The sequence below is a fragment of the Balaenoptera borealis genome, assembly GCF_965194805.1.
Source record: "Balaenoptera borealis genome assembly, chromosome: 11".
In the NCBI taxonomy this organism is placed as follows: domain Eukaryota; kingdom Metazoa; phylum Chordata; class Mammalia; order Artiodactyla; family Balaenopteridae; genus Balaenoptera; species Balaenoptera borealis.
Genome location: NC_138868.1, coordinates 102,541,343 through 102,554,693, shown reverse-complemented (window position 1 = coordinate 102,554,693; position 13,351 = coordinate 102,541,343). Strand labels below are relative to the sequence as shown.

Below are 13,351 nucleotides of genomic sequence, written 5' to 3'. Positions count from 1 at the left end.
GGAAGGTGGCCAATCACTTGTCTGCCCCACGCAAAGGCACAGACCACTGTTAGGAGACAGGGCCCTAGAGTCTGAAGGTAAATGGGTAGGGTCCAAGACATCAATGAGCCATTGAGGACTGCCCCCCCCTCCTCCACCAGGCAATGGCCTTGGCTCAAACACAACCCCTGGCCAAGGTTGTGTGGAGCTGCCCTATGGTCTTCTACACCAGTTCTCTGTCTAGGGAAGGCAAACTTCCCGACTACTCAGATGCCACATTTATCCAGACAAGGAGTAGCTGGTACAAACCATAATGGTGTGGACCAGGCCTAGGTGTCTAAAGATTCTGTGTGATAAGAAATGGGACTCACTCAATGTGAATACTCCGCCACCTCCTCTACACATGGGGGCCAGGAAAGGCAACCGGGGGTGGCCAAAAATAAAATAATAAAAATTGAAATGGAGCTTAGAAACTGAAGTCTGAGTGGAGGAGCCACTTAACGTCTTGCCTTCTACGATCTCTGTCTGTACAATGGGACTGACAGGAGTACCCATCTCAAAGAGGTTTCGTGGGGATTAAATGTGGAGATGCACCGTGAAGTGCTCATCATACTGACCGAGAATGATAAGGGTTCAATAAACATCAGCTGCTATGGTTGTTAGTATTCATGTTGCTGTGAGGATCCAATAGGATGGAACGCAGGTGTAATGGAAAGTCACCGGCCCCCCGGCCGGGACTGGGGAGATGGGTGACACGTGGGGAAGCCGTCCACCCTGGCGAAGGGCTCCTGCAATCCTCGGCCAAGTTCCCCGGGGTGCCCTGGGCACCCCCCCACCCCACCTCCCCGACGGCTGTGGGGAGGCCGGGGGAGGAAAAGGGAAGAAGGCTGGGGCGGGACAGGCACGTACCTGCTTTCGCTGCACTCCTTCCGCTCACTCACCCGCAGCCACTTGCGGAGGAGGAAGCGTTTGCGGCGCGGGGAAGCGCTGGGCGTGGAGCAGTTGGACCACGGGGTGTCTTCGTCGCTGGAGGGCGTGATCTCGATGGACGGCAGCTGCAGAAACTCCTTGCCCGGAGCCAAGACGCCGGGCAGTTCCCGGCTCAGCCCGGCCTCCAGGCTCGGCTCCTGCACATTCTTGGTGCGGCGCATCTTGAAGCGCCGGCGGCGGAGCGTGGGGGTCGACGAGCTGGACCAGACCCGGCTGCCCTCGGGCGCGCCCCGCGGCTCGGGCACCTGCAGGGCGGGCGGCTGCAGGCTCTCCATCATGTTGGCCGCCGGCATGGGGCCCGCCGCCTCCGCCCGGCGCCTCGCCGCCCGCGGGCCGCGCTCCCCGCCCCTCGCCCGCGGCGCCCGGCCTCTCACGTTAGGAAACGCTCGCCGCTCGAGCCGCGAGCGGAGCAAGTTCGTCTCCCGGAGCGCCGCGCGGAATGGGGGAGCTCGGGGGAGCGCGGGGGCCCGCGGCGCGACCGCCCCGGAGTCTAACTCGGCCGCCCGGCCGCCCTCCGGGGCTCCCCTCGCGCGCCCGCTGCTTCTCCTTCGGCGGCGCTCCCTCGCCGGCTGGCGGCGGCTGTGCCCGAGCGGGACTCGGCGGCCCGGGCCCCGGGAGGGGGCGGCTCGGCAAACTCTCAGCGGTTTGCGTTCGGCGGACTAGGCTGGGGAGCCGTCTTGGCGCTGCAGGGAGGCAGAGAGCGGGAGGAAGAGGCAGAGGGGGAGAGAGAGAGAGAGAGGAAGCAGACGCTGGATGAAAACAAAAGAGGAGGAGCAGGGGCCGAGGAGCGGGGGTCACTGCTGTCCAGAAAGGGCGTGCACAGGCGGCGACAGCTAGCGTAACTGTACGCGGGATCCCTGGGGAGGGACGCCACCTCCGAGCCAAGGCTGCTCCAATCAGCCGAATGAAATAGGATCACAGCCCAAACTTTCTCAAAGCGACTGCTGGCCAGGCAGCTCTCATTAATCTAACTGCCTGCTCTTTCTTTGAGGGGGAGCAGGGGAAGGGAGGAACCGAGGAATTCAGTCCTGACTCGCCAGGGCCACCCAGGATACAGGGTTGAGGGAAAACTAGGGACTCGTGGGCTGGATCTCCTCTCCTGAGAAACGTGCTTTCTCTGAATAACTTGGGGTGCAGGGGGTGGGCACAGGAAGCCTGGGAGGGAGAGGGAGACAGCAAGGTTCTGGAGACTGCTTCCAAAATGACAGGCTGAGAAGAGAGGACAGCAGACATTACATATGGAGGAAGGACAGACAGTAGGACCTGAGAGACACAGGACCAGTCAGGAAACGGGAGTGATCTCCGTGCATCTGGAGTGACCCCGTCAATACCAGAGCCCCATCCCAAGCACAGAATGAAATGAGAGGAAGGTAAGCACCCAGAAGGCGAAGCATCCAGCAAAGTGAGTCTCAGGGAGCTAAGGGCACTCCCTTTACGTTCCTGGGGGCTGGATCCAGTCTGCTTCAACCTGCAAGGGGCATGGACTGGGTCACAAAAAGTCTGTATGTCCCCAGGTCATGGAACCTAGGAAGTCTGGATCAGTCCTGTAGTGTCCCAAGCTATCCTGAACCCCTCACTCTCTAGACCCAGGTACCACCCCAAGAGATTGGCCCTAGAACTGATCCACCTTACCGAGGAGCCCTCTGTCAGGACCGAGTCTAAAGCAGCCCAGCTCCTAGATCATAGACTGTTACCGCCCATCTTTCCTCCCAGCCCAGCGCATGCGCCTCTCCAGTAAGTCCTGCACGTGAGAACCAAAGTAGAGATGATGGCTTTCAAAGAGACCAGTAGGAGTACAAATAATGCACCATTAAGTCCACAGTGCAATTCACCCAGTCCTCTCTGCCCCTCTCCGCGAGTCCAGTAGGGAAACAATGCCCAGCTTCTGTGCCAGCATGAAGGTCATGAGAACATTTCACAAGTGTCCCAAAGCTGAGGAAAACATCACATTCCTAAAGACCACCTGAACTCACTGTAAGAGAATATGTCCCTGCAGTTCAAGTGTGACAGCTGGCCATGGGTCCACCATGCCCTGCAATGACACAGGTGGGGAGCTCAAGGCATTGTGACCCCTGCACAGCCTCCATGAGGCCAGGAATCTGAGGGAAGTATGTTTTGCTCAGGGAGAGAGAGAGACTGAAGCCGAAAAGCCAGAGCCAGGCCCACCTGTAAATGACTCCCTGGAACAGCGGGCCTGTCTTATTTCTGACTCTTCTCCACATCCGGCCACTGGCTTTCTCAAGGGTGGCTTGGAATCATTCTATTTTAACTCCTGGTTGTGTCCCGGAAAGGATAAACTCCTTCCCATCAGGTGTCAGGCCTGGCAAGCAGCAGGATACTGCCTCCGGCTCCGGGAATGCCAAGGAAGCCAGGCTGTCCCTCCAAACTTCAGGGTCCGGAGCTAAGCCACAGAGCTGCTCACTGCCTTGGATTTCCTCCAAAGACGAGCGGGTTGCCGGGGATCTGGTAACTTTTCAGTTCAAGGAACCTGCTTGTTAAGGGGGGCTGTTGAACTAAGAGAGCGGCGTCTCAGGTGTTTAAGGGGCAAAAGGAAGGTGGGTGGGCTCACTACCGTTCACTGGGAAGCCAAAAAACAAAACAAGATGGAACAAAACAGGAGGGTGCACAGACAGGGGCCAGAAGGTTCCATGGGTATTTTGGGGAGAGGAAGATTCAGCAAGGGGAGCGGCCCCCTTAAGGGGACCGTGCGCCCTTTGAATTTAAATGTACGCCCCTTGAAAGGAAGAAAAGCAAGCAGCTTCCTCCTCCCACACACTTCAGCCCCTTTTCCACCCACAAGAGATGCTGGACCTAAAATCTAAAACCCTATGAGGTTTAATTTAAGCCTTGTGCCCAGCAGTAGTTGAGAGTGATCATTTACACTTCTCCTGGCCTGAGGGAAAACCTCCTCCACACTAAGTCTGCAACGGTTTCCCTTGAGAAGCAGATACCCAGAGTACCTGAACCCCCAGCCACTGTCCTAGCTCACCTCCACCAGCAGTCTCAGCTTAAAGAAAAGACCGTACTTGTCACCCAATAAAGCCCTACTCAAAACACATCCACCAGAAACTAACACAACATTGCAAATCAACTCTACTTCAATAAAAAAAAATTTTTTTTCTTTTAAAACACATCCCCATCCCACCACCCTCCGCTGTTTCCTTTCCACTGTGGCACTGTCAAGGAAGATGATAAATGGGACACCAGTTTGAAAATGAAATGCCCTCCAGCTGCAAGTCATCACTGCTGTGAAAACTACACACATTGAAGGAAGGACCAAGTTTGTCCTTCCTTTGATTCTGTCCAGTGTCCTGTGTGTTTTGTTTGTAAAGCAACCTTTACACTGTCACAAAGGCTTTCTCATATGTAATAGTTTATCTTCCCAGTGACCCTAGCAGTGAGAAGGACAGATGTTATTACCCTCATTTTATAATTTATTGAAGTGAGGCACAGAAAGATATCCAAGGTCAGAGATAAGAACACAATAACTGATCCATGACAAAGCCAGAACTTGAACCTGGGTCATCTGAAGCCACTTAGAGGCCACCCAAATCTCACCAAATGCATCAGCTCTGGAAAAGCAGGTCCCTTGGAGCACCAGCATTTTACCAGCCCTGATTTTAGTTGGGTATGTCACGAAACGACGTGTAGCTATTCAGTTCCATCCGTTATTTTACAAGTGTGGAAAGGGAAGTGCAAAGTTCTGCAAAACAATTTCTCAGAGGAGCTGGTGTCAGGGGGTCAGGACTAAAGAGCTTCAGAATCTGAGCCACTGCATTCCTCCCAAGTCCCCCCACCCTACCACTTCTCTCCCATATTTCACTCTCAGCCGACTCGGCGGTTCCCTGGGAAACTGCCCTCACCTCTGGCTCTCCAGACAGGTGGTGCCAGGCCAACCAGGCCTCCCTGCCCCCAGCTCACAGCCAGGCCTCTGACTTTAAAGAAAGGAGCTCATATTACCAAGCAACTGTTGTTTATTCTCAACTGTTCAGGCTCCCTTTTCCTGCAGACACAAGACATCCAACACCTGTCTGTTACTTCTGGAGCCCCGCAAACTCCAAAGTCCATTATTCAGCAGAAACTTCCAGGAGGGAACTTAAGTGAAAAATAGCAGCTGAGAAGCTAGATTTCTCCTGGGTGCCCACCCAAGTGATTGGGAGACAGAAGGGGCAGGTCACCACCCACCCACATCCCTCCAGCCCCAGGGATGCCAAGGGCAGGCAGCTCCCCATAGCACGGACAGGCGTGTCCCCTCCAACGCGGCTGCCACAGGACAGTCAGTGCTCCCCCTCAAGGTGAGGACACAGACTCTCTCTCCCTCATGACATCAGAATAGCCAGACCCATGCGCTGGCTCACGGGCCGGAGAAAGAAGTGGGCAGTGGGCATTCACGAAGAGAAACTTGTTGCTATCAGAGAAACTGGAAATCCTGATAGAAATGTGGACGAGGCCTTAAGAGCAGTGTAATGAACTGTCTTCAAATACAAAATGAAGCACGGCCGGATCATATACTGAAACACTTCTTCCGTTGCCAACCAAGAGGAAATGAGTTTGTGTAGTACTCTGTGTGGGAGATTCAGGTTAGATGATAAACATTTCCCGGGAGAAAGGCCAATTAAGGGCTGGAATGGATGACCTAAGATGGTTAGAGGGCGGCTTTCTCTGCACATCTTTAAAGGTAACTGGGGCCCAGTTAGAGGCAGAGGCAGAAAAGAATGATCTCGTAAAGGCCCAACCATCATGGGTCTGTGGGCCCCAGATTTTCTCTCTTTTAAATAAAAGCAATTCACGTATGCCTAAAACAAAGTCCATTTGAACTGATGCATTTCTGGCCCAGGGCGTTTTGATTACTGGATACTAAATACCTCCCTGAAACCCACAGACAGCGTTAATATCTTGCACCGTGAAACAGAAATCCGAGGGTGGTGAAGGACAAGGAGCCGGGAGCAGGGACGGCGGGGGCCGGTGAAATTGGAGGGAGTGAGCTCAAGCCCTCCCCTGGGAGCCTGAGTCTGCTCCTTGCTCTAATCCCTCCCTTATCACCCTATGCAGGGGCTCGTGACTGAAGCCATCAGTGCGGTTTCTGCGCTCAGCTTGTGTGATTAGAGGAGGCTGGACGATGCTGGCTAAGCACGACCTAAACAAAACCACAGTGGACCAGCCTCCACGTCCAGCTTCTCCTTCTGAGAAAAAGGAAGAAAGAGCTGCAAGACTTTTCCCGGGTCTCAGTTCCCAAGGATGGTGCGCTGGCGAGGCCTCTCAGCCTTGGGAAACGCGCAAGGTTGGCAGCACGCTTCCGCCAGCCTTCGGGGGCCGATGCCAGGGTAAGCCATGACGTCACCCCGGGAGGACTGTCACCAGATAAGCCTCCCTGGTTTAATTGCTCATCGAAAGGCTTCGGAGTCAATCCAGACTATTCTGCACAACATTTGGCTGACCCTGATCTTGCGGACAGACATCATCACTTGTCCTCTACATCTTCCAAAGGACATCGTCAGGGCTGGAAAAGACTTCCTGCGGTCACCCCACCCGTCTCCTTGTCGTCCATTCCAGAGGAGGCAGGTGGCCTGCTCTGGGTTACCTGCTGCTTTCCTCGGAAGGGTCCAAATACTATGGGCACTGTAAACTAGTGACTGCGTGCACAGGCCCACAGGCCTGTTCTCTGAGCTTCTGACCCTTTCCACCACTTACCAGCTGTTGGATTTGGTGATGAGTTATTTAATTTCTCTTTTTGTCTCTGTCTCCGCACCTAAAAAAAATCAGGATAATTAATAGTGTCTACGGGACTTCCCTGGTGGTCCAGTGGTTAAGACTCCGCACTCACAATGCAGGGGGTCCGGGTTCGATCCCTGGTCAGGGAACTAGATTCCGCGTGCCACAACTAAGACCCGGCGCAGCCAAATAAATAAATAAATAAATATTTTTAAAAAATAGTGTCTCCCTCCTGCAGCTGTTGTGAGAGCATCTGAACAGCGTAGGGCACTTAGAATAGCGCTTGGCACCTAGGAAGTGCTCTATAAATGTTGGCCTTTTTGTACCTAATTAAGTCTCCGTTATAAGACCTGTGTTAGGAAACATGACTACTCGCGTTGATTTTCCATTCAGTTTACTTCTAAGAGTACATGCTAAGCTACAGCACTGTGTGAGGTTCCTTACTAAGGACTGGGGAGACAGCAAGACAAGCGTGACACGGGATGTGCGCTGGAGCATACAGCCTAGCAGGGCAGAATTAATTATGTGCAAAATGTAAGCACTAACAGGTGTGAGTGGAAAATCGATAAATTTTAACCAGAGGGAAAGAGTGGTCTAGGAAGGCTGCATGGAGGAATTAGTATTGAAGTGAAGACTTAACGTATGAATTTCAGTAGAAAGGAGGAATGGAGCATTCTGGAGTAAAGGAAACGTTTGAGTAAAGGCACTGAAGAGAAAAAAACCCATGGAGAGTTTTTGACAATAGGGAGAAAGAAGTCAGGGCTCATGGAAGGACATAGAGGAGATGAGGATGGACAAACAAGAGGGTCATATTGGTGAGTATTTAAAGTTTAGTTTACTCTTTAAACAAAGGGATGCTATTCAAGTTTTGCTGGGGTTTTTTTCTTGAGGGGGGGCAGTGACATTATCAACCTGTATTTGAGGAACAGCAGTTCTGGTGACAGTGTGAAATACATATTGGAGAAGCAAAAGATGGGACACACAGAGGCCAATCCAGAGACTGTCATTCAATCGGTCCATATTTTTGGAGTATCAACTATATACATGGCAAACAGTGCAGGTAAATGATGGAGAAAATGTGAAATAGGGTGGGAGAAAAATGTAGGATGAGAGGAGGTGGGCAAGGGAAAGAAAAGTCCTATGAAGATTTATTCAGAGGCACAGATTGGAAGAAAACCAAGAATGTGGGATGATTCGGAAGTCAAGGGAAGGAAGGAGCCAGTGTTTGTTGAATGACTACTGCAAGCCAGACACCGGGCAAAGTGCTTCACACACGAAGTCCCATTCAACCCTCCCAACCACCCTGAGAAACAGAGATCGAAAGTCCCATGTTAGGATGAGGAGAGATTTTAAAAGGTGCCTGACTTGCCCAAGTTCACACAGCAAGTGGAAGAGGAGCACAAATTTAAACCAGGGTCTCCCTGCTTTAAAACTCATGCTTTTTCAATTACACCACATTTCAGAAAGCTAAGTGATGCCCAATGCTGTAATGAAGTCAGGCAGGAGGAAGACTGAGATAATCCCATTAGATTTTGTAATTGGGTTGTTGGTGACCTCTGAGGGAACAGCGGTGGTGAGGGCAGGAGACGGAATGCGATTGCTACAGATGGAAGAGCACGGAGCGAAGCAATACATGGAGGCTGCAAGAGACCGTGCTTTCCAGAAACCAGGCAGTGGAAGGAGTGCCTTTCATTCCTATTCGTTCTTAAATAGTTATTGAGCATCTTCTGTGTGTTAAACACTCTTCGAGGATCTGGAGTTAGACTGGGAAAAGTAGTGTGTGTGTGTGTGTGTGTGTGTGTGTGTGTGTGTGTGTGATTGTTGGCAGATGTTATGTTTCAGAGGAACAAAATGTGACTGTATGATTATGCCTTTTAAAATGGAGCTCTGCCTATATCTGCTAAGAAAATTGAAGCTTGGGGGTGTACCTGGTAATCTAGCAAATCAATCAAAAAGTATTTAATATGCCCAGACTCTAAGCATACCATAATACTGGGTACTGTAAAAGGTTTCTGAAAAGTTTCTGCAAAACTATTTATTTATTCCTCAAAATAATTTTTGAATGTTTATCAAAGATGACCCTGGCCTCAATTGCTTCAAATCTTGAGGCAGGGGGGAGAGCAGAAAACCAATCCAAGAACTACAGTTTGGTAAGAAAACCCACTTCAATAGAAGCATGTACCAAATGCAGTGTGAGCCCACAGGAGAGAGAGCTTGATCCAGAAAGAACTTCTTGGAGGAGACAGTACCTACCCAAGGTGGAAGGTTAGCAGAGGAGTTTTCCAGCTAGACCAAGGGGGGCATGCTTCCAGGCAGAAGGACCACTTGTGCAAAGGCACTGAGGTGTAAAAGAGAGCAGGGTATATTCTTGGAATCACAAAAAGAACAGCCTGGATCATAATGTTCCATTAGGTGAGGGATGAGAGCAAGAGATTACATCTACTATAAATCTTCCTTCATTCACCCATTTAAACACAAATTGATTGAGCACGCTATGTTCTAAGTGCTAGAAAACAAGGTGGGGGAGTGTCTGTGCACATAGCCAAGTCTGTGCCCTGGAGGAGTTTACATCCTGGTGATCACAAAATTCCAGAATGATGGAACAGAGATTTCAAAGATCTGACCCAACCATCACTTTATCTCCACTGTTCGTTCTGTTTCAGAGATTAGAGAAGGAGGCACAGGGAGGTTACAGACATTTACTAAAGTCACATATCAAACAGCAAAGGATTCACAGATGATAAAAGTGCTTTGCATGCAAAGACCAAGACAAAGACCTGGAGGCTTAATTCACTCAAAGAGAAGGGCCCCAAAGCTCTAGGAAATGATTCCTTTCAAGCACTAAAGCAACCACCTAAGGCTTTTATTTCTGACAGAAACTCGGGCTATTCCACCTCCCTTAAATCAGAAAAGTAGCCCCCTTTTACAAAGACGCAAACCCGGATCCAGAGCAGTAGAGATGTTGGAACAGTGCTTCCAGGGTTGACCAGAACCGTGGTAACTTCTTGCCCTGGGGTATGACGCTGAAACTGTAAAAGCTGCCCAGTTTGTTCTGATGGATACAACGGCATGTTTGCCAAGCATGACAGGGACACTAGCCTTTACATACCACTTCAAACCAAAAATTCGAGTTATTTTGTTGTGACACAGGAAGGAGCTAAAGAAGGCTGGGCTCAGGAGAGGCTTTTCAGCCGCAGCCCATGTAATCCACATCTGGACAAAGATTCCCACTGCAACCTGAGTTGTTTATCCTTCTGCAAGGAACACATCTGGAGGCAGTAAGTGTAGATAATTCATTCCTGTAAAATTCTGCATTTAGTGTGAGCTCTTGCCTTGAAATGAAAGTCACACTGTCAGATGTTCCCACTTTTCAGGAATAAATAGTCCACCACCCTCTACCCTGGCTGTACTCCGCCCGCAACTGCCCCCTAGTGGCAACGCCGGTGCTTGCACTCCCCCACCCCTCCTCTAGGAGCTGAGACCCTGGACCACTGCCCACAAAATTCACAATTCAGTGACTGCTTGGTATTTTAAACACTCTGAAATTGGGATTTGGGGATTGGTTATGCTGGGTGATCTCTGAAGTCTCGATTGTAGCTCTCACAGTCTATGAACTGGAAAAGTCTACTTTGCTTTAAGCAATCCTGGTGTATGAAAACACAGATTTTAAAAATGTATGCACTGGGGGTGGGCTTCCCTGGTGGCGCAGTGGTTAAGAATCCCCCTGCCAATGCAGGGGACACGGGTTCGAGCCCTGGTCCGGGAAGATCCCACATGCCGCAGAGCAACTAAGCCCGTGCACCACAACTACTGAGCCTGTGTTCTAGAGTCTGTGAGCCACAACTACCGAGCCCAAGTGCCACAACTACTGAAGCCCATGTGCCTAGAGCCCGAGCTCCACAACAAGAGAAGCCACCACAATGAGAAGCCTGTGCACCACAACGAAGAGTAGCCCCCGCTTGCCACAACTAGAGAAAGACCGTGTGCAGCAACGAAAACCCAACACAGCCAAAAATAAATAAAATAAATTAATTTTTTTAAAAAATAATAAAAAAATTAAAAGGTATGCACTGGGGGGACTTCCCTGGTGGTGCAGTGGTTAAGACTGCACGCTCCCAATGCAGGGGGCCCGGGTTCGATACCTGGTCAGGGCACTAGATCCTACATGCATGCTGCAACTAAGAGTTCACATGCCACAACTAAGGAGCCCGCCTGCCGCAACTAAGACCTGGCATAACCAAATAAAAATAGATAAATAAATACTTTAAAAAAATGTATGCATTGTAATGATCATCTTATAATACAAAGCATTTGTTTTACAGAAAGGATTCATTAAAATAGATTGTTTCTTTAGATGTAGGAACATTTTTATTCAATTAATCGACTTGAATACGGCACACTCTACGAGGAGACCACCCATTGAATACCAGATGTCCACATGAACCTGAAACATCACTGAATGCTGAGTGATCTTGTTTCTTCATAGTTCCAGGAAAAGAAAGAGCTCCGTTTCCCATACCCTCAACCACTCCCTTGATGTAAGTTAGTACTTTGGGAAGACATATTAACTCTGTCTGACAGTTGGAAAGTTTTATGAGCAATAGAACTTCCTTAGGCAATAGAATTATAGGCCTGGAAGACACATCAGATACTTAGTCCAATTTCATTAGCTATTTGGTCCATTCTTCCTCTGCCCTGTCCCACCCAAGGTCACAGATGAGAAACTGAGGCACTGGTAAGCTCAATCTTGGACCAAGGACATAAGGCTGAAATGGAAATTGCTTTCTGTAAGTCAAATATCTTTTGGTCAAATTCCACCTTAATTACTTCCAGTGTTGTTTTGGAGGTAGTATTTTGACCTCAAAGAATAATTAAAAAACAAATGGAACTAAGGAATCCAGATACTCATTCTGCTTTTGCCCACACACATTCTGTGTGCATCTAAGTCCCTCATAAACCGCCAGAGAGCAAGAGGTTAATGAAACACAAGCACCTCACTCGAACTGATCCCAACACGTGAACGTTCGGATTTGCACAAAAGACATCACAGTGTTTATTGCTTTTGCAAAGGCCTTTTGGCTTTACACAAATAGAATTCCTTTATGTGGGAAATTCCCCTCATGCATTTCAAATATTGCTCGATTGCTACACAGTTTTGCAACACTACTACTACTTAATGAACGTATGTCTGTGAATGATCAACTTACATGCTCATATCCTTTCATTTCAAAGCAAATATATGATAATGATGGCTTGAACCAAATGAAAAATCTGTTTCAGCCAAGCATAGATGAGAAATGTTCCAATGGCCTAAAAATTTGCAGATTCATCTAAAATTTCTCGAGCCAGGCACTGTATTTTCTCATTCAGGCCTCACGAAAATCCTGAGGTCGTGCCAATTTTCCCATTTTAGAGATGAAGAAAACGAAGCCCAGAGAGATCAACTTTAGGTGCTAAGATGCGATTCAAACCCAAGTAGTCTGAATCCCAAACCAGTGTTTTCTGCACTCCTCCATATCACTCTATTTCAACTTCCTGTAAAAAAATATTGTCAGTCACTATTCAACTGGTTCTCCCTGCCATTTTTTGTGAAGACTTTGATTTGCAATTTGGTAAATAAATTGATACTGGCGATTGTGATTCTGCAAACTGAGACACTGTTTTCCTGTCTAATTCGGTCGGTTTCTATTTGTTCCCTATCTAAAACACACCACAAAGTTAATACCAATTTCCTTGGGTCTTCCTATTGAATTCTAAATACTCTGAAAAGAAACTCTATCCCAAACACTTAGTAGAATTCACTTGGTAGAAGTGCTTGCAAGAAATACTTTATTTATTTATTTATTTATTTTTGGCTGCTGTTGGGTCTTCGTTGCTGCGAGCGGGGGCTACTCTTGTTGCCGTGCGCGGGCTTCTCATTGCAGTGGCTTCTCTCGTTGTGGAGCACGGGCTCTAGGCATGCGGGTTTCAGTAGTTGTGGCTCGCGGGCTCTACAGCAAAGGCTCAGTAGTTGTGGCTCACGGGCTTAGTTGCTCCGCGGCATGTGGGATCTTCCCGGACCAGGGCTCGAACCCGTGTCTCCTGCATTGGCAGGTGGACTCCCAACCACTGAGCCACCAGGGAAGTCCAAGAAGTACTTTTTATTGGCACGTTCTGGTCACGTAAGCAGTTTCTCATTTGCAACTAAAGAAGTCAGTGAAGCCCTAATTCCTAATTTGTACCCAAGTGTCTCTAACACCTCTTACCTGTTAAGAAGTCCACCTGTAGATCTCAGGTGAGTCAGCAGGGCTCTGCAGGTGCTGGCGCCTGGAGGCTTCTGTTACTGAGATTTTTCCACACAATGCTCCAAGCAGGGCCTGTGCACAAACAGGGCAGCTTGAGGCTCCACTAAGTTGGTTTGCTTAAAACGAGGCTTGCCACCGTCTGCTGAAATGGTAGCTTAGTAAACACTAAAGACTTTTAAAAGTATCTTCTCTGTGGTCTTCGGGTTCTAATTTAGCTTCCACAGGTAGATCTGACTTGTTTCCAGGACTTAGGAAGGCAGTAGCTTCAATCTTGCTAGCCAGGGCAGAGTCTCTGTTCTTGAAGGCTGGCTCACATGATCTCACTCTGTGCAAGTTCACCCTTGCATCCTTGGACCTTGGAATCAGGACATCAGACTCCATCCCCA

General features: G+C 49.3%; 1 protein-coding gene across 4 annotated transcripts in view; it reads right to left on the bottom strand.

Annotated features, from left to right (window-relative positions):
• GRAMD1B (GRAM domain containing 1B) overlaps nucleotides 1-12,920 on the bottom strand; it is a 185,080-nt gene extending 172,160 nt beyond the window's left edge. For 2 of the 4 annotated variants that reach the window (XM_082339807.1, XM_082339808.1), the window contains exons 1-2: nucleotides 6,661-12,920; nucleotides 889-1,652 (exon numbers count right to left, since the gene is read on the bottom strand). In XM_082339807.1, coding sequence (XP_082195933.1) covers nucleotides 889-1,262 — 374 coding nt within the window. In that variant the 5' untranslated portion in view covers nucleotides 1,263-1,652; nucleotides 6,661-12,920. Of the gene's footprint in view, nucleotides 1-888; nucleotides 1,653-6,660 lie in introns of those variants that run through there. The other 2 variants (XM_082339805.1, XM_082339804.1) reach the window with 2 other exon arrangements.
• Between the last annotated feature and the right edge of the window lie 431 nt (nucleotides 12,921-13,351).